General features: G+C 58.2%; 2 protein-coding genes across 2 annotated transcripts in view; one reads left to right on the top strand and one right to left on the bottom strand.

Moving 5' to 3' along the window:
• PTEN (phosphatase and tensin homolog) overlaps nucleotides 1-11265 on the bottom strand; it is a 91341-nt gene extending 80076 nt beyond the window's left edge. Inside the window, exons 1-2 of the mRNA XM_054174620.1 lie at nucleotides 11226-11265; nucleotides 7021-7959 (exon numbers count right to left, since the gene is read on the bottom strand). Of these exons, the coding sequence (XP_054030595.1) occupies nucleotides 7021-7959; nucleotides 11226-11265 (979 nt within the window). The remainder of the gene's footprint in view (nucleotides 1-7020; nucleotides 7960-11225) is intronic.
• A 6498-nt stretch (nucleotides 11266-17763) lies between these two features.
• The window catches only part of ATAD1 (ATPase family AAA domain containing 1), a 30219-nt gene continuing 27776 nt past the window's right edge, over nucleotides 17764-20206 (top strand). The window contains exon 1 of the mRNA XM_054174768.1: nucleotides 17764-17837. The gene's annotated coding sequence lies outside the window, so the exon portion shown is untranslated. The remainder of the gene's footprint in view (nucleotides 17838-20206) is intronic.

Raw genomic sequence — 20206 nt, forward strand, 5'->3', positions numbered from 1 at the left:
TGGGGAGGGTGGGGAGGGCTTCACCAGTTGGCCAATTCAAAAGGCTTTGGTAAGAGGCTGAGCAGACAGCTGGGGACAGAGTTTTGAGCAGGGCCTGTTGTGCCAGGACAAGGGGGGGATTATTTGAACTCAAAGAGGGAGATTGAGAGTGGAGAGAAGGGAGAAACATTTGACACTGAGGTTGAGAAGAGCCTGACCCAGGTTGCCCAGAGGTGGGAGATGCCCCATCCCTGGAACTATTCCAGGTGAGGTTTGAGAGGACTCTGAGAAACCTGATCTAGCTGAAGCTGTCCCTACTCACTGCAGGCAGTGTGTGGGGGTGAACCAGACGACCTTTAAAGGTCTCCTCCAACCCAGACCATTCTATGCCTGTGTGCAGCAAGACCAATGTTCCCAGGACCAAACCCATCCTACAGCAAAGAGGCAACAATCAAACTCTGACCAGTCCCCACCCAGCACTACTGTTCAGTACTGGCTATTCAAACATGACTTCTTAGAAGGATTCAAAGCAGAGCTGGCTCATCTTGTCCAGAACCCAAGATTGTTACCACCTTATTTAAACTCCATTCTAGCTTGGACCAGATGATCTTTGAGCTCCCTTCCAACTTGGTATTCTACTGACTCTATGAACCATCCCTGTCTCCAGAAGCAAAAATGAGTCTGTTGGGCTCTTAACACTACCATGGTTTGCCCCAGGAGAAAGAAATACTTCTCCCACCAATAAAATGTGTTGCCAGTTGGCTCCTTCCAAACCCTTACCAGCCCTTTCTGTGCTCACAGGCATGAAAAGCTCGTCACAAACCATCTCCCCAAGTTCAGCTTTCAACCCAGAGCAAGCATTCTCACCAAATGGCATTTCCAGCTCGGGCTCTATTTTTACACCCAGTCTGCACCTCATGCCACCAAACCCTTCTCTGGCTTGGGTGGGTTTTTTTTTTCCTGGAAGCTGAGCCATTTCGAGTCAAGTCCCAAAATTGAACAAGCCATTAAAAAGGCAAAGAGCTTTAGGCCTGCAAAGAGCATCAGGCACTATGATACCCTAAGAAGCTTCCCCTTGGAGTCTGAGGTCTCCTCTGCATTTCACCAGGGGAGGCACCTGGCACCGGAGCCTCGCTCCTAAATAAACTGCAGCCAACATCTCATCTGTGGCAGTGCTGCTGCAGCTTGCAGCACTATGTAGGTCACAAGCTACACATGCTTCAATTAAGCATCAGGGCAGGCATGCTCTACACTAAGCCCAAGCTAGATGGCCATTTTCAGGCCTAACAGAAGGCCTGGAAGCAGGAGGCAAAGCTACAGCAGGCACAAGCAGCAGTTAGGTGATTTTTAGTCTCTCAGAATTAAGCTGCTTGCTAACCTTGGTTCCATGCAGAGCTCTTAAGGCACAGAGGATCACAGACTCTCTGAATGTTAGGGGTTGGAAGGGACCCCCAAAGCTCATCCAATCCAGCCCCCCTGCCAGAGCAGGGGCACCCAGGGCAGGTCACAACCAGGTGGGTTTTTAGTATCTCCACAGAGGGAGACTCCACAACCCCCCTGGGCAGCCTGCTCCAGGCCTCTGGCACCCTCACAGGGAAAAACTTCTCCCTCCTCTGTCCATGCAACTTCCTCTGCCTCAGCTTCCAGCACTGCCCCTTGTGCTGGCACTGGGCAGCACCCAGCAGAGCCTGGCTCCAGCCTCTGGGCACTGCCCCTCCACACATTGAGCCCCAGCAAGGAGCTCACCTCTCAGGCTCCTCCTCTGCAAGCTCCAGAGCCCTCAGCTCCCTCAGGCTCTGCTCCTGAGGAAGATCTTCCACTGCCTGCAGCAGCTCTGTGCCTCTGCCATGGACTCTCTCAAACACTACCCTGAGCTCCTTCTTGAACTGAGGGGCCCAGAACTGGACACAATGCTCCAGATGCAGCCTCACCAAGCAAATCAATGCAGCCTGCAAGGCTTGCATGCAAGCACTCAACTCTTCCCTGCTCCCTGCAGCACAACCACCACGCTGCACAACTTCAGAGATAACCAAGATCCCAGAGCCTCACCAAATGCACGGCTCCTCAGGCCAGGAATTGCAGCCACCTCAGAAGCAAGACTCGAGTACAAAGTTTCCTTCTCACCAAAAACCAATCCAGGAGTGACAGGGATGGAAGAGAAACCCAAATGAAATCAGGAATAAAGCACGGAAATAAAGCACTGAAAAGCTCCACCTTAAAAATGACTTCGAATTTTATCCCCTGCCCCAAGAAGTGTGGGGTCTGGGTCGGTTATTTATCCTTCAGAGAGAAAAGAGCACGAGAAGCACCATCACTGGGTCTTTTAAAGACACATAATCAGCACGTGGGCCTGTCCTCATGCTCTGTACCTCATGTAAAGCTACTGACTTTGCAAAGTCACTGTTTCCCATTCCTCAATTTATCCACACAAGAAAGAAGAGTTACACCACCTCATCAGGCACTGCTGAGGGCCAGTTTTAAAAGGATTTGACACAGCACAGGGCAAGACAAACTAAACAAAGGTCCGTGAAGGGGATGCTCTGGCACGCCAGCCTGCAGGAGCATGCTCCCTGCAAGGCCTTGGGACCATGAGGCACAACCAAAACAACGACTGCAAATCTTTGGCCACGTTGGCCACAGAGACACTAACCCTCCCTCACACAGACAGAGCAACAAGACGGGGCACACAGCATGCAGAAGCCAGGCCCAGCATGGGGCACACGGCACCGCAGCAGCAGCCAGGCCCGAGACGGGGCGCACAGCACTGCAGCAGCCAGGCTGGAGACGGGGCACACAGCATGCAGCAGCCAGGCTGGAGACGGGGCACACAGCATGCAGCAGCCAGGCTGGAGACGGGGCACACACCACCACAGCAGCAGCTAGGCCCGAGACAGGGCAACTGGCATCGCAGCACGCAGCAGCAGCCAGGCCCGAGACGGGGCGCACGGCACTGCAGCAGCAGCCAGGCCCGAGACGGGGCGCACGGCACTGCAGCAGCAGCCAGGCCCGAGACGGGGCGCACGGCACTGCAGCAGCAGCCAGGCCCGAGACGGGGCGCACGGCACCGCAGCACGCAGCAGCCAGGCCCGAGACGGGGCGCACGGCACCGCAGCACGCAGCAGCAGCCAGGCCCGAGACGGGGCGCACGGCACCGCAGCACGCAGCAGCAGCCAGGCCCGAGACGGGGCGCACGGCGGCACGCAGCAGCAGCCAGGCCCGAGACGGGGCGCACGGCACCGCAGCACGCAGCAGCAGCCAGGCCCGAGACGGGGCGCACGGCACCGCAGCACGCAGCAGCAGCCAGGCCCGAGACGGGGCGCACGGCACTGCAGCACGCAGCAGCAGCCAGGCCCGAGACGGGGCGCACGGCACCGCAGCACGCAGCAGCCAGGCCCGAGACGGGGCGCACGGCACTGCAGCACGCAGCAGCCAGGCCCGAGACGGGGCGCACGGCACCGCAGCACGCAGCAGCCAGGCCCGAGACGGGGCGCACGGCACCGCAGCACGCAGCAGCCAGGCCCGAGACGGGGCGCACGGCACCGCAGCACGCAGCAGCAGCCAGGCCCGAGACGGGGCGCACGGCACCGCAGCACGCAGCAGCAGCCAGGCCCGAGACGGGGCGCACGGCACTGCAGCACGCAGCAGCAGCCAGGCCCGAGACGGGGCGCACGGCGGCACGCAGCAGCAGCCAGGCCCGAGACGGGGCGCACGGCGGCACGCAGCAGCAGCCAGGCCCGAGACGGGGCGCACGGCACTGCAGCAGCAGCCAGGCCCGAGACGGGGCGCACGGCACCGCAGCACGCAGCAGCAGCCAGGCCCGAGACGGGGCGCACGGCGGCACGCAGCAGCAGCCAGGCCCGAGACGGGGCGCACGGCGGCACGCAGCAGCAGCCAGGCCCGAGACGGGGCGCACGGCGGCACGCAGCAGCAGCCAGGCCCGAGACGGGGCGCACGGCACCGCAGCACGCAGCAGCAGCCAGGCCCGAGACGGGGCGCACGGCGGCACGCAGCAGCAGCCAGGCCCGAGACGGGGCGCACGGCGGCACGCAGCAGCAGCCAGGCCCGAGACGGGGCGCACGGCGGCACGCAGCAGCAGCCAGGCCCGAGACGGGGCGCACGGCGGCACGCAGCAGCAGCCAGGCCCGAGACGGGGCGCACGGCGGCACGCAGCAGCCAGGCCCGAGACGGGGCACACAGCACTGCAGCAGCACACAGCAGCCAGGCTGGAGACGGGGCGCACAGCGGCACGCAGCAGCAGCCAGCCCGGAGTCGGGGCGCACAGCACCGCAGCAGCACGCAGCAGCCAGGCCGGAGTCGGGGCGCACAGCGGCATGCAGCAGCAGCCAGGCCGGAGATCAAGGACCTCACTCAAATTCACTCTACTTTCATTTTATTCTCCACCTTCCACAGCCCAGGTTAGTAATCCCTGAATATTTTGGGGTTACCACCACTGAATTCCTCACCCATTTGCTGCAGGAGCAATTCATGCTTCCATTTCCCATATGCCAGCTAAACTTTCAGGTCACCCACCACCTGTAACAGAAGACCCTCCTGTCTGCACAGGTGTGCAGGAAAGCACAGCGGACCCACAGCACAACCTGGTTTGTTCTCACCCTGTTCAGCTCCAGCACCTGGTGAGAAATACCTCTGGAAACTTCACCCCTACCGTGCACCATGTGCCTTCTTAAACAGCTCACTTCAACTTTTCTCCATCATCTAGCACGGCAACTGCTGGAGAGCTACCTGCCAGCTCAGCCCTCTGCCTGCCCCCTGTAAGAAATAAATAGGTTATTTTCCCAGCTAGCAGGGAGTATGAGCAACAATTCCATCAAAACCCTGGGGAAAAACAAAAAGAACAGGAAAAAGAGCATCTCCTGCACAAAATGGTAACAAATTCAACTCTCCCTTCTGCAGCAATGCCAGCCTTCAAGCAAAGCCATTACACTGTACAGAGAGCAGGCTTCAGTCATTAATTATCTGCTCAAATTGTACAGCTACAAGGGGAAAAAAGTATATATACATAAAGGACTGAGTCTAAGCTTCTTCCAAAGCTGTTTTAGCAAGCATGAAGACAAACCCCACCATTCCTCCAAATTTCATTACAGAACTGCAGCCAGCTACTCCTTTCAGACAAACCAGCCCAAGCCCAGTGCTCAGTGGCCTACTTTTAATGCAAAACTCTAAGAATATAATGAACAAGCCAAAAAAATAAGCCATAAACTCCATCTGACGTGCTAGCAGCAACCCTGAGCAGGAGGACCCAGGTTCAACATTCACCAAATCTCTTGCTGGGAGCTGATGACTCGTTAAAAAAAAAATACAAAAGAAAAGAAAAGATCTGCTTAGGTGAAAAATCCTCCTCCACACTAATGGCACATCTGGGCACAGATCTCTGAGACATCAAGCTCTCCAACCAGGAAGCCAAAACCTCATTGTTTTGCCAGCACTTAACTCTTTTTTTATAAGGCCAAAGCTCCCAGCAAAGGCCTCCCCCCCCCCCCCCCCCCCCCCCCCCCCCGCCTCCACACAGCCCCAAAGGGCCTCAGACTCCTGAAGTCTGTGTCAGTGGTAGGTCTCAGGTTAATGAAAAGACCAAGAACATCATTTAAAAGACAAGCCTAAAAGTTCTACCAGTGCCACCAGCAGAAGGCAGGAATCAGGTACCAGACCTGCCCCATTCTAACCACAAGCTCAGCAGCCAGCTACTCAAGCCAAGAATCTTGCAGGCTGCTTTGAAGCCACCACAATTCTAGGCCAAAGCCCAACACAACACCATGAGCTCTGCGCTGGTTACAGCTCTGAATGGGTTTGACCCTACCCAAGAACTGGATTTATTCATGGCATTTGCTATGACAGGAGTGCAACTGCTCCAAACCCCAAGGGAACGTCAGCCTGATCCTGCTGCAGAGCAGGAAGTGCTCTCTCTGGAGAGGATAAACTCTTCCCTTTAGAGCAGGAGCCTAGCTCTGAATGCTACAGCCCACCATCATTTTCCCTAGCACAATTCCAACTTCTAAGCGTGGCTCTTGCTCTGAAACCTCTCCAGCACGGTAATTTCACCACCAGGGACAAAAGCCATGCCGACAGCACAGCCCCTGCACACCATCAACTCCAGCTCAACATCTGCCTGCCAACCTGCTCAGAAGGCCACCAAAAACACAGCCCGGCAACGTTCCTCTATGGTTTGACTCGTTAGCCCTAATTACACACCAATTACAGGTTCCATATTGCACTCCTCACAATCCTCCTTCCACCAGCCCCAGTGAAGCTCTCTTTGGTGACACAACCTCGCGTCTGCTGCGCCTGGGAGGACACCAAAGCACAGGCTTCAGGTGTCAGGAAACGAGGTGGGTTTTTTCATCGGGAAGCAGCAAATGCCTCCTCCCATCAGTGCAGGGCCTCGCTGCATCCCACGGCAACCAAGCACAAGCTCTGCCTCACTGAATGGACCAAAACCAGGGCAGAGGACACAGAGGCCTGGCCCCTGCTGCTGCACAGGCTTAAGGAGCCTGAGCACAGCGACAGGCCTGCCACGATTAGATTTGCAATTCAAGGCGAACTACTAAATAAGAAAAGGCCAAAAAGAACAAAATAGTAATTCGAGAAGAGCTCTGGTCTTGAGTCACGGCGGGACCGGCGGGCGCGCTGCGGGAGCCGAAAAACCAACACAGCCAACGAGATAAGCCACAGGCCCGCGCTGCTCCGGAGCTCCCAGGCCAGGAACGTGGCGGGCAGCACCTCCGCGACACGGGGGCAGCGGCAGGCAGGCAGCACCCACCGCCACGGAGCGCTAACGTTAATCCTCGCCATCGCAGAGCTGCCGCTAATCTGCCCGGCTGCCGGGCCCCCAGTACGGCGGCCGCCCGGACAAAAGGAGGCCGACGAAGGCGCGGCGGCGGCCCGGGCGAGCTCCAGAGGCGGCCGGCAGCCTCCCGGCAGAGCGGCACCGGGAAGCGCGTTAGGTAACCGCCGCGCAGGGTCTGATGCAATAGCTGTACGTGCAGAGCCCGGTGCCGGGCCCCGTCGCCGGCGGGAGGATACAGGTCAGGTCCAGGTCGAAGCCATCCTCCTGGTATCGCCTTTTGTTCCTGCTGACGATCTCTTTGATGATGGCGGTCATGTCTGGCAGCCGGGGGCCGCTCCGGGACAGCGCGCAGGGGCCAGGCGGCGGCGGGGCGCGAGACCGGGTGGTGGCGGCGGCGGTCCGGCGGCCGCCGGGCGGCCCCGGCCGCGGGGCCTGCTGCGCCGGCGGCTCAGCCCCAGGCGGGCCCGCCTCCCTCCGCGGCGGCGGCAGCGACGGCTCCCGGCGGCGGCTGCCCCCTCCTCCTCCTCCTCCTGCCGCCGCTGCGCCGAGCGGGGCGGGAGCAGCAGCAGCGGCGGCGGCGGCCGAGCAGAGAGGGTCCGGAGCCGGGCCGAGTCCCTGAGGGTGCCGCCGCCGCCGCCGTCTTTGAGGCGAACGGGGAGGAGGCGGAGAGAGCAGCTCTCCGGCGCTCCGGGCCCCAGCAATGGTGACAGCGGCTCGGGGCGCCCCCCCGGCCCGGCCCCGCTCCGCCCCGCTCCGCTCCCCGCCCGGGGCGGCGGCGGCAGCGGCGGCGGTAGCGGCAGCGGGCCCGGAGCCGCGCGGTGGGGCCGCGCCGCCGGGAGGGCGGGCGGGGGGCTCCTCGGCGACGGCGGGGCGGCGGCGGCAAAGGTGTTGGCTCCTCAGGGCGTGCGGGCCGGCGGCGCGGCCTGGCTCATTCCCCCCCGGCCTGCTCCGCGCCCAGCAGCGCCGCGCCAGCGCTAGACTCCCATCATGGCTGCAGCTTCCGAGAGGGGAGGCAGCGCCGCCCCGCCCCCTCCGCCGCCTCTGCCGATGCCACAAAGTAGTCCCCCGCCGACGGCCGCCTCGCCGCTCCCAGCCGCTGCCTCTCCGCCTCGCTCTCTCCCAGCCCTCCGGCCCGCCTTCTTGTCGCCGCTCCGGACCCCGTTTCTCCCGCCGTCCTCAGGGGGAGAGGAAGCGGCGGGCGGAGGGATACGAGATGCGGGAAGCGAGCGGACGCTACCGCCTCGAGCCGAGCGGCGGTGCTGCGACGGGTCACGTGGGCAGCCCCTCCCCCCCGCGGGCGGAAGTGGCCGGGCCGGGCCCGGCCGAGCCCCGCGCAGCGCGGCCGAGCCCCGCCGCCCTTTCGGGGGCTGCCTGCCCCCCACCGAGCCGCTAGGGGAGTAGGAGCCGGGAGCCCTCCCGCTCTCTGCGCCCCCGCGGCCTTCCCGGGCGGGAGAACGGAGCTTTCCTCCCCCCGTCCTTCCCCAGGCCGGTCGCCCCGCAGCGTTAGGGGCCGCCGCGGCTGCACCCGCCCCGGGCCCGGCAGGGGGCTGCGTTTATGTGTGCGGCCTAAAGCGGAGTGACGGACACGGCACGACCCCGAGCCCCGTGAGGAGAGAGGGAGAACGGGCTTGAGCCCATCGCCAGTGGGCCGAGTCCTCCCCAAGTCCTGCGGGCCGCGGCTGTGAGGCTGAGGGTGAAGCTGAGCCTGGAGCCGCTGCCGTCTCTACCTCCGCCCAGGGCGGAACGCGAGCACCTACTGCCCCCTGCAGCCGCGCCGGCCGCGGGGGAAGGACGGCGACTGTGGGCCACCTGCTGCCCTCGGGGCCTGCCGGGGCTGCTAGCGACCGAGCGCGGGAGTGGGGACGTGAAAGTGCCCCCGCGGCTGCCAAAGGCTGGAGCCCCGGTTGTGGCCGTGATGGTTTTGTGGGGCTGTGTGTCCCCCCACCTTACCTCACTGTGTGCTCGCAGTGGGAAAAGCCCCGTCTAAATCCCAGAGTCCCAGTGAGGGGCTGAAAGGGACCTCTGGAGATCATCCACTCCAACCCCCCTGCTCCAGCAGGGCACCCCCAGCAGCTTGCCCAGCAGCACAGTGCCCAGGGTGGGTTGGAAGCTCTCTACACAAGGACACTCTACAACCTCTCTGGGCAGCCTGCTTCAGGCCTCCAGCAGCCTCACACCAAACAACTTTCTCCTCCTGCTCATATCCAACCTCCTGCCTGCCACTCTGTGCCCCTTGGCCTGGCCCTGGGCACCACTCAGCAGAGCCTGGCTCCAGCCTCTTGCCCCCCACAGCTTCTTTAGCTCTTGCTGAGCATTGCTCAGCTGCCCTCTGGGGCTGCTCTCCTGCAGGCTCTCAGCCCCAGGGCTCTCAGCCTTTGCTGCTCCCAGAGCTGCTCCAGGCCCCTCAGCAGCTTTGCAGCCTGCCCTGGACTCCCTCCAGCACTTCCCTGCCTCTGGAACTGGGGAGCCCAGAACTGGACCCAGTACTCCAAAGCAGCCTTTAAATCCCTTTAGAACATCAGCAAATAAACTCTGTTGTAGAAGGTTCTTCATCCTTTATGGTGAGAACTCCTCTCGGTCTTTGGCAGTTGCTGGCATGGATGATTTGCAGGGAAATGACCTGTAGGGGAACCTGTCACAGCCTGAGCTTCTTGAATATGAAAACTGCCTGCAGCCTGCCAGCAGTTTCCACCATCTTCATGTCACTTACTTACTGGACAGTAGGTAAAGTGTCAATGATAGAACTGTAGAGCCATTTTTGTTGGGCAAGCCCTTTAAGATTATCCAGTCCAACCCTCCTCTAACTCAGTGGTTGAAACACTGGAGTAAGACAGCTTGTGAAGAAGCCTTGTAAAGGGAGCAAGCAGGCAGCTGTTTGGCTTTATAAAGGGATGAGAGACATCTCCAGAAATCCACAAGGAACAGAAACAAAAAGGCAACCACCTCCTACACAGCTGGAAAAGAGACCCCCTGGAAAGGCCCAGCCTGATGGGAAGAGGGGAACCCATGCACCTGGGTTTTAGCCTTCTCTCCATGAAAAGCAAGTGATAGAATCCTAGGTTTAATTAATTCATCATTCCACCTCAAATCTTTTTGAAGCTGGCAGGGAAAGACCCCTTTGCAAAGAGACTTGGTGGCTTGCTAGACAAAGAAGATGGTCCTTACAGGAACACAAGTGAGACATCTTGTGTTCTTGTGGCCAAGAGGGCCAGTGCTGTCCTGGGGTTCATTAGAAGGGCTGTGGGGAGGAGGTGAGAGAGGTTCTGCTGCCCCTCTGCTCTGCCCTGCTGAGGCCACAGCTGGAATCTTGTGTCCAGCTCTGGGCCCCTCAGGTCAGGAAGGAGCTCAGGGAAGTGCTTGAGAGAGTCCATGGCAGAGGCACAGAGCTGCTGCAGGCAGTGGAAGATCTTCCTCAGGAGCAGAGCCTGAGGGAGCTGAGGGCTCTGGAGCTTGCAGAGGAGGAGCCTGAGAGGTGAGCTCCTTGCTGGGGCTCAAGCTGTGCAGGGGCAGTGCCCAGAGGCTGGAGCCAGGCTCTGCTGGGTGCTGCCCAGTGCCAGCACAAGGGGCAGTGCTGGAAGCTGAGGCAGAGGAAGTTGCATGGAAAGAGGAGGGAGAAGTTTTCCCCTGTGAGGGTGCCAGAGGCCTGGAGCAGGCTGCCCAGGGGGGTTGTGGAGTCTCCCTCTGTGGAGAGATTCCAACCTCCCCTGCATGTGTTGCTGTGTGAGCTGCCCTGGGTGCCCCTGCTCTGGCAGGAGGTTGGACTGGGTGAGCTCTGGAGCTCCCTTCCAGCCTCTCACATTCTGTGCAGCTTAGTAACTGTAGTACCCGGAGGATGGCTATCAAATACCTTTGAGGAGGGCAACCTGGAGTAAAAGAGCACTTAAATATTGGTAGGATGCTGTGGGAGATTGGTTAATAAGCCTGGCAAGCAGGAAAGAAATTGGATCAGACATAGTACTCCTCCGTGTGGCTGAGAAGATTTATTAGCTAGCAATGTTTGCATCCCTAAATGAGGCCATGCTTCACACAGCCTCCCTCAGAGGAGCAGCAAAAAGGCACTGGCAAGTGCCAGCTAAACTCCATGTCTTGTTCTTCTAAGGGAGGTGCTGAGGTCTGGCTGCAGATGGCTGGAGCAGGAAGAATGGGAGGCTGAAAAGCCAGGCTTTGCCTTTAAGGGCTCAAAATAAACTGGAACATAAGGTGGAGGGATTTCCTGGGTGGCTGCAGCCCTCAGCCTCTGCAAATGCTGCATTATGTAATTCCTTTCATAAATGTATTCTCCAGTTGCATCTTAAGATCTTTTGCCACCCTTGTTCCCCCTGGGAGACTGTTCCCAGAAACTTCCTCTGATTTCCACGCTAAATATATTTGTGGCTGGTTTGGATCCATTTATTCTTGTGCCAGCACTGGCCTTAAATAGCTCCAGCTCCACAGCATTTACCCTTTGTGCCCTTAAAGGCAGAAATGTGCCTCTGAGCCATCGCCTGACTCCACTAAGCCAGCTGAGCTCCCCTGACTTTCCACTCTCCCTCACATCAGCAGCAGCCTACTGCTTCAGTTTCATCACTGTTTCTCACTCCAGTGTTGGTGACCACAATGAGATACAGTGTTCCAAAGGGTGCCAAGAACAATGGCATCAAGCCCTTCCAAAGCCTGCCTGGAGCATGACTCCCAAGATTGGGTTCCTCAGTTTAAGAAGGACATTGAGACACTTGAAGGTGTCCAGAGAAGGGCAATGAGGCTGGGGAGGGGTCTGGGGCACAGCCCTGTGAGGAGAGGCTGAGGGAGCTGGGGTTGCTTAGCCTGGAGAAGAGAAGGCTCAGGGGAGACCTCATTGCCCTCTACAACTACCTGAAGGGAGGTTGTAGCCAGGTGGGGATTGGTCTCTTCTCCCAGGCAGCCAGCACCAGAACAAGAGGACACAGTCTCAAGCTGTGCCAGGGGAGGTTTAGGCTGGAGGTGAGGAGAAAGTTCTTCCCAGAAAGAGTACTTGGCCCTTGGGATGTGCTGCCCAGGGAGGTGGTGGAGTCCCTGTCCCTGCAGATGTTCAAAAAAGGCTTGGATGAGGCACTTGGTGCCATGGTTTGGTTGATCAGATGATGCTGGGTGATAGGTTGGACTTGATGATCTCTGAGGTCTTTTCCCACCTGGTTGATTCTATGATTCTATGGTTCTATCTCCCAGGGCCATGTTTTCAGGATCACTTCGGCAGCTCAGTTATTTTAGGGATCAGCTGAAGCACCTGCTCTTCCTTTCCCAAACTCCACAGGCATGGAATGAGCCCACAAAAACCTCCTGTGGGCTCCTGGCCTTGGAAGCTTTTCCATAGACAAATACAGATGTGGTTAGCAAATCACAGAACCTCAGATGGTAAGGTTGGAACCTCAAGAGGTTCAACAAGAGCAAGGGCAGGGTGCTGCAGCTGGGCTGGGACAATCCTCACTGGCAGTACAGGCTGGGGGAGGAGGGGAGAGAAAGCAGCCCTGAGGAGAAGGCCTTGGGGGTGCTGGTGGGGGAGAAGCTGGCCAGGAGCAGGCAGGGGGAGACTGCAGCCCAGAAGGCCAAGGGCAGCCTGGGCTGCATCCAAAGCAGCACTGCCAGAGATGCAGAGAGGTGATTGTGACACTGTGCTCTGCTCTGGGGAGACCTCACCTGCAGGGCTGTGTGCAGCTCTGGAGCCCTCAGCACAGGAAGGACCTGGAGCTGATGGAGAGGCTCCAGAGGAGGCCAGGGGAACGCTCAGGGGGTTGGAGCAGCTCTGCTGTGAGGAGAGGCTGAGGGAGCTGGGGGTGTTCAGCCTGCAGAAGAGAAGGCTCCAGGTGACTTAGAGAAAGACAAGAGACTCAGGAAGTTCCTTGTATTATGCTTCTATTTTTGGCGCCGGACATGTGAGACCTCAGAGCAGCCTGCCAGTACCTGAAGAGGCTACAAGAAGGCTGCAGAGAGACTGTTCCCAAAGGCCTGCAGGGACAGGAGCAGGGGCAATGGCTTCAAAGCAGAGCAGATTGAGATTGGATGTGAGGAACAAGTTGTGCCCCAGGAGGCTGCTGGAACACTGCAGCAGGCTGCCCTGGGAGGTGGTTGAGGCTCCATGCCTGGAGCTATTCCAGGGGAAGCTGGCCAGGGCTCTGGGCAACCTGATCCAGTGGAGGATGTCCCTCAGTGCCATCAGGGGGTGGTTCCATGTTGGTTTGTGTCTCTGTGTCTCTATCCTCTGGCATTGTTCTTCTCTCCAGCCCAACTGGGTTAGTTTTTCTCCCACTCCATCAGTCTTCCTGTTGGGAAGCAGAGGGATGCATGGAGAGCCTCTGGCACTCACTGACTGTCCAGCCCAGCCCAGCCCAGTCCCTTGCCACATCCACACATTCTATTTGAAATGCTTCAATTTTGAGGGAAATTTGCAGTCTAACTTTCCACTAAACATCAGAAAACCAACCCCCATATGGTACTTCCTCCCCCTCCCCCCCAACAGCTGCAAGAGCAAAACCAATTTAAAAAGCATGTGGCACGATTCTAAACTTCTGTAACTGCCTTCTAGGTCTATCCCTAAGTAGGAAGCATCCCTCATGATCCAAAGCAGCCAAGGCACATCAAGCACTGGAGGACAGCAGCTGCCACAAATACCTTGCTTTTTTTTCTCCTAGTATAAACCCAGTAATTCCACTACATTGCTTTTGCAGTCTCTCCTGGCTCCTACAGCTCCTGATCAGCCTAGTGTGGCCTTGTGCAAAAAGCTCCAGCACTGACAGAGGCATGGAGACTTCATGGAGCATCAGCTTCTAGAATCAGTGAAGTCCCTGGTCAAGCCTTTAGCACTGTAAAGGTTTGGAGACTCTGTGTTATCCTGCAGGCTCCAAATGTGGAAGTGTGCAAAGCCAGGCTGGATGAGGCCTTGAGCAGCCTGGGCTGCTGGCCCATGGCAGGGGGTTGGAACTGGCTGAGCTTTAAGGTCCCTTCCAACTCAACCCATTCTGTGAGTCTAGGAAATGCATTTGGGTTTCTCTAATGCTATTAGACACTGACAGATCTCCAGGTGAAACCTGAACCTTTGCTTGGATCTGGAGGCAGGGAGAGGGTTGGATTGGTTCCTGTCATCCTCCTTATGATTCAAGTGAGTTTAGAGCAGCTCTGCTCTTAAGTGCTGCCAGCCAGCAGCCTTTCTGATCGTGGTCTCACTGGCCACAGGCTACCAAAAGCTGGCAGCTTAGGGCAAAGGCAAAGGCACCCAGAGCTCAGGTGTGCACAGAACCTCCACACTGTTCAGCTCCTTCCTCTGCCTGCCTGTGGGACAGCTACAAGAAACCTCCTGGAGGAGATGGAGTTTATCCCCAGAGGGGAGGTAACAGTTTGGCAGGGGATGGAAGTGGAAGAACATGTTCAAACAGAGAAGACTCAGCAAAGGCAAACTCAGGAGGAAAGCAGCACAGACAAGAATGGCCATGTGCGAAAAGCTCCAGCACTACCAGAGGGATGGAGACTTCATCACCTTCAAGAATGAGTTAAGTCCCAGGTCAAGCCTTCAGCACTGTAAAGACTTTGATACTCTGTGCAGGCTCCAAGCCTGGAGCCATGGCTTAGTTGTCAGAAGATGTTGGGTAATAGGTTGGACTTGATGATCTCTGAGGTCTTTTCCAACCTTATTGATTCTATGATTCTAAGATCTGCTGCTGTGTGGAGGAAATTTGGTGTCACTTTCTCTCTCTGAGGTGGAGCTGGTGGAGAAATCACAGAGCAGAAGCAGCAGCAGCAGCAGCAGCTCTGCTCCACAGCTTCTTGTCTATGATAGCTACCAGGATCTCCTCAGTGGGTGAAGCACCTGAGGTAGGGTGCTGAGGGAGACCTCATTGCTCTCTACAGCTCCCTGAAGGGAAGCTGGAGTGAGGAGGGGGCAGCCTCTTCCTCTTGGTGTCCAGCAGCAGGAGCAGAGGCAATGGCTCCAAGCTGCCCCAGGGGAGGCTCAGGCTGGAGCTCAGCAAAGATTCCTGCCCTGGAAGGGCTCTCAGCCATTGGAGTGTTGTGCCCAGGGCAGTGCTGGAGTCCCCATCCCTGGGGGTGTTCCAGCAGTGTGTGGAGCTGGTGCTTAGGGACAGGGTTTGGTGCTGAGCCTGCAGTGCTGGCTGGAGGATTTGGGCTGGGGGAGCTTGGAGGGCTCTGCCCACCAGCTGTGTTCTGTGATTCCATGACACAAGAGTGGAGAGGTTGAAGAGAAGTTGCCAAAACCTTGTTTCCTTTCCACTTCTTGCAGAGATGTCCTCATTTTAACCTTTTTTTTTTTCCTGGACATTGTTCTGTTGCTATGTGGAGAGAGTGGAATTCATCACAAAGTGAAATGTGAAAACAATCACCTCGAGATGTCTTAGTAAGCTACTAAGGAAGTCCTAAATTCTGGTGCCATGCCACAGCCACCAGATTCTGCGTGCTCCAAACCCCAGCTGCTAGCCTCTGACATTGCTGTCAAGGATAAGAAAAGGGCTGAGGGACTTCATACATTCTTTGCCTCAGTCTTTTATTATCAGACCCATTCTGCTCAGGGTATTCAGCATCTTGATAGGAATCATAGCTCACAGCATGTGAGGGGTTGGGAGGGACCTCTGGAGAGCTTCCAGTCCCAGCCCCTGCCAGAGCAGCACCATAGAATCCAGCACAGGACACACAGGAACACATCCAGACAGGGCTGCAAAGGCTCCACAGAAGGAGACTCCACAACCTCTCTGGGCAGCCTGCTCCAGGCCTCTGGGAGCCTCCCAGGCAAGAAGTTCCTCCTCATGCTGAGCTGCAACCTCCTGGCCTGCACTTTCCATCCCTTGCCCCTTGGCCTATGGCAGGGCACAGTGAGCAGAGCCTGGCCCTGGCCCTTCCTGCCTGACCCCCAGCCCTCAGCTCTTGAGAGACATTGCTCAGATCCCTCTCAGCCTTCTCCTCTCCACACTCAGCAGCCCCAGGGCTCTCAGCCTCTGCTCAGCAGCAGTGCTCCAGGCCCTTCAGCATCCTTGCAGCCCTCCCTTGGCCTCTCCCCAGCAGATCCCTGTCCCTCCTGAGCTGGGGAGCCCAGAGCTGGCTGCAAGATTGCAGCTGGGGCCTCAGCAGGGCAGAGTAGAGTGCAGATCCCAAGCAGATCAAGTGTTGAGGTGCTTGAGGGCAGGAAGGCTCTGCAGAGATCTGGACAGACTAAATCAATGCACTGAGGTCAAGGGAATGAGATTTAACAAGAGCAAGTGCTGAGTCCTGCACTTGGGTCACAACAACCCCTAGCAATACTACAGGCTTGGGGCAGAGTGGCTGGAAAGCAGCCTGGTGGAAAAGGACCTAGGGGTGCTGGTGGCTGGCCAGCTGAACATGAGCCAGCAGAGAGCACAGGTGGCCAAGCAGGCCAAATGCATCCTGGCCTAGACCAAAACCAGTATGGCCAGCAGGAGTAGGGTAGTGATGGTGGTGATGGTGCCCCTGTAGATTGCTGTGGTGTGTTCTGTTCTGGGCACCACAGCATAGCAAAAAACTCCTGCCCTGGAATAGGCCAAGGGGTAATGGATGGAAAGTGCAGGCCAGGAGGTTGCAGCTCAGCATGAGGAGGAACTTCTTCCCTGGGAGGCTCCCAGAGCACTAGAACAGGCAGTCCAGAGAGGTTGTGGAGACTTTAAAACTCTGTCTAGATGTGTTCCTGTGTGAGCTGTGCTGGATTCTGTGGTCCTGCTCTGGCAGGGGTTTGGGCTGGAAGCTCTCCAGAGGTCCCTCCCAACACCTCACATCCTGTGAGGCTGTGATTGAGGTCCTAGAGTGTGTCCAGAGGAAAGCAGCAAGGCTGGTGAAGGGTTTGGAGGGTATCATCTGAGGAGAGGCTGAGGGAGCTGGGGTTGTTTGGTGTGGAGAAGGCTATGGGGGACCACATTTTTCTCTACAACTGCCTGAAAGGAGGTTGGAGTGAGGCTGGTGTTGGTGTCCTCTCCCATGTAGCTAGTAATGAGAAGAAATGAGTTGAAGATGTGCTGGGGAGGGGAAGGGGGTTTACATTGGACATCAGGAAAAACATCTTCACTGAGTGAGTGGTCAAGCACTAGAACAGGTTGACCAGGGAGGTGATGGGAGTTGCCATGCCTGGAGGTGCCCAGGAAGCTGTAGCTGTGCTGCTTCAGGATATGGTTTAGTTGTCATGGCAGTAGGGTTATGGTTGGACTCGATGATCCTGAAGGTCTTTTCCAGCCTCGGTGATGCTGTGACTCTTGGATTCTATGCTATGTCACTGCTCCCCAGAGGGCACACTGTGTCTCCTGAGAGGCAGGTGTAGAATCACAGAGCTGGCAGGGCTGGAAGGGACCCCAAGGCTCAGCCAGTGCCAACCCCCTGCCATGGGCAGGGACACCTCACACTACAGCAGGTTGCTCACAGCCACCTCCAGCCTGGCTGCAAACACCTCCAGGCAGGAGGCTTCCACCACCTCCCTGGGCAACCTGGGCCAGGCTCTCACCACCCTCCTGGCCAACAACTTCTTCCTCACAGCCAATCTCAAGCTCCCCACTTCTCCTTTGGCTCCAGCCCCCCCAGTCCTATCCCTCCCTCACCCCCTCCCAAGTCCCTCCCCAGCTTGCTTGCAGCCCCCTGCAGCTCCTGGCAGGCCACCAGAAGCTCTCCTGGGAGCCTTCTCCTCTCCAGCCTGCACAAGCCCAACTCTCTCAGGCTGTCTGCAGAGCAGAGCAGCTCCAGCCCTCTGCTCCTCCTCCTGGCCCTTCTCTGGACCCCTTCCAGCCCCTCCAGAGCCTTCCTGTGCTGGGGGCTCCAGCACTGGCCCCAGAGCTCCAGCTGTGGTCTCAGCAGAGCCCAGAAGCTCTCTCCGGCTCTGTGCCAGGCGCCGCGCGGCCGGGGGAGGCGGGGGCGCGCCGGGCCGGGCCGTGCCGGCGGGCGGAACCTTGTTGCGGGGCTGCGGGGAGCCGGCCGGAGGGAAGAGGCAGGGCACGCTCCGCCTCCCAGCCGCGACCCGCGCTGCCGCCGCCGCCTTCCGGCGCCCTCCTGTGTCCCTGCGGCCGCCGGCGGCGCCTTGTCCGTGCGAGGAGCCCGAAGGGTGAGTGCCCTGCAGGGCAGGAACGCGGCCGGGCGCTGCCCGGGGCCGCCCGGCGCCGCCTGCCGCTGCGCTTGCACCTGCCGGGCGGCGGGAAGGTCACGGGCGGCGGGCCCGGCACGGCACGGCCGTCCTCGCCTCACCGCCGTGGCCGGGCCCCGGGCAGGCGCCGCAGCGTCTTCGGCAGAGCCGGAGGCTCCCGGGGCCCTGCTCCTGCCCTCCCTCCCGGTCTCGGGAGGCCCCGCCGCCGGCACGGCTCGGCAGGGCAGGGCCGCCCTGCCCCGTCCCTCCGGTCAGCTCCGGCCCCGCCAGATCGCGGCGGCCGGAGCGGGAGCCGGCCGCCTGCCGCGGACAGCCCCGCGGGCCGGGGAAGGAGCACGGCCGAGTCCTTGAAAGGGCAGGGGTTGCGGTGGCCTGCAGGCTCGGGAAGAGGCAGGGGTTTCCCGGCAGCGAGCGAGGCTTCCCCGCGGGGGTAGGGCAGCAGCCAGCCCCGCGCCGATGCTTTTGGTTTCTTTTTCGTGCTGGGAGCGTTGGCGAAGGGACAGGGAGGGCTGAGCCGAAACTCAGCCGTAGCCTTACGGAGCCAGACTTTGCTCTTCACTCAACTGCCCTTCTCGCTATCTCGGCACTCTGCCGAGGAAATAAACGCTGAAATTCACGCGGGGTAAGCGGAGCTTCACTTAGGCTGTGCTTCCATCCTGTCAAAGGGGCATGGACTGTATAAAAAGCGGGTTGGTTCGGGGGGGGGAAGGAGGCTTGGAAGATTTTTTCCTTACTCACTGGATATCTGGGCCTCTTATTTTAATAAATCCAGCTGAAGAGAGGGTGCAGAATCGTCCAGCTCTGAGACACTGGCACAGGTTGCCCAGGGAGGTGGTGGAAGCCTCCTGCCTGGAGGTGTTTGCAGCCAGGCTGGAGGTGGCTGTGAGCAACCTGCTGCAGTGTGAGGTGTCCCTGCCCATGGCAGGGGGGTTGGGATTGGATAGTCCCTGAGATCCCTTCCAGCCCTGACAGTTCTGTGGTTCTGTGTGACTTGGTTGGATGGCTAAGCAGGCAGATTTAATTTGTATTCTCTGGCAGATATGCAGAGCCTTTGTTTTTACATTTCTCAGTAGTTTGGAGATATAAACCTCCCCCAGCTGCTGCAGTGAGCCACACTGAAATACAGCAGCAAGCTGCTGATGTCTTTTGGTAGAGGCAGCGTGGGGCTTCTCCCAACACCAGCCTACCAAATCCTTCTCAAACAGAACCTCAGCTGTGGCATTGCCTTCAGTTGAATTTGTGGATTGATGGAATGGTTGGGGTTGGAAGGGACCTTAAAGTTCATCCAGTTCCAAGCCCCTGGACACCTCCCACCAGCACAGCTTGCTCACAGCCACATCCAGCCTGGCCTTCAACACCTCCAGGCAGGAGGCAGCCACAGCCTCCCTGGGCAACCTGTGCCAGTGCCTCCCCACCCTCACTCTCAACAATTTCTTCCTCCTCTCCAGTCTCAATCCCCCCCCTCCTCAAGCTTCAATCCATTCCATTTCATGCTATCCCTACAAGCCCTTGTAGAAAAGTCCCTCCCTGGTTTTCTCCAGGCCCCTCTCAGGTACTGGAAGGCTGCTCTGAGGTCTCCCTGGAGCCTTCTCTTCTCCAGGCACCTTCCTGTCTTTCTGTACATACATTTGCTTATCCTTTTCTCCCCATGAATAGATTTCTTTCTGATTTTCAAACCCAGGCTCTGTCTCCTCCTGGCATTTGCTTTGGGCACTGGGTGTGTGTGTGTATGTGTGGTTTGCCTGGTTGTGGTTTCCCCTTGCTCTGGGTTCCTGAGCCAGGAGAAGGGGGAATTCAAGGATATCTTGGCTGGAGGCAGCCTGGCTATTCCCTGGCTGACAGCTCCCTTTGGCCACCAGCCAGGCAGCATTTGAAGCTGCCAAAGGGGTTGCCACTGCTTTTGTCCTTGCAACAGGAAAATCAGGCAGTGACTGAGGAGAGCTTCAGGGATTTTCCAGTGGACACTGACAGTTGAGGTTGAAAGTAGCTTGGGGAAAGAGGACTCAGATTTGTTTGCAGTCGTTTTGCAGTGTTTTAGGCTGTTGGGTTTGTTGTTTGGGGGTTTTTTAGCCCTCTCTGCAGCACACTTCCAGGTGCTGTACTTTGGCTTTGGCTTGTACAGCAGCCAGCTTTCTCCCTTGGTAGCTGTGTGCCACATCCAGCATTTTCAGGTATTAATAACTCAAAATATCTTCTGCTCAGAGCAGGCTCCCAGCTCTTAACCTCATTTTATTCAAATACTAGCCATGGGTTGCTCCATGCTGTGGCACCTGGGGCCTGTGTTTTATCAGACTGGAGAGCTGGACAAAGGGGAATCTCATGAAGTCCTG

The sequence above is a fragment of the Dryobates pubescens genome, chromosome 30 (assembly GCF_014839835.1).
Source record: "Dryobates pubescens isolate bDryPub1 chromosome 30, bDryPub1.pri, whole genome shotgun sequence".
Taxonomy (NCBI): Eukaryota; Metazoa; Chordata; class Aves; order Piciformes; family Picidae; genus Dryobates; species Dryobates pubescens.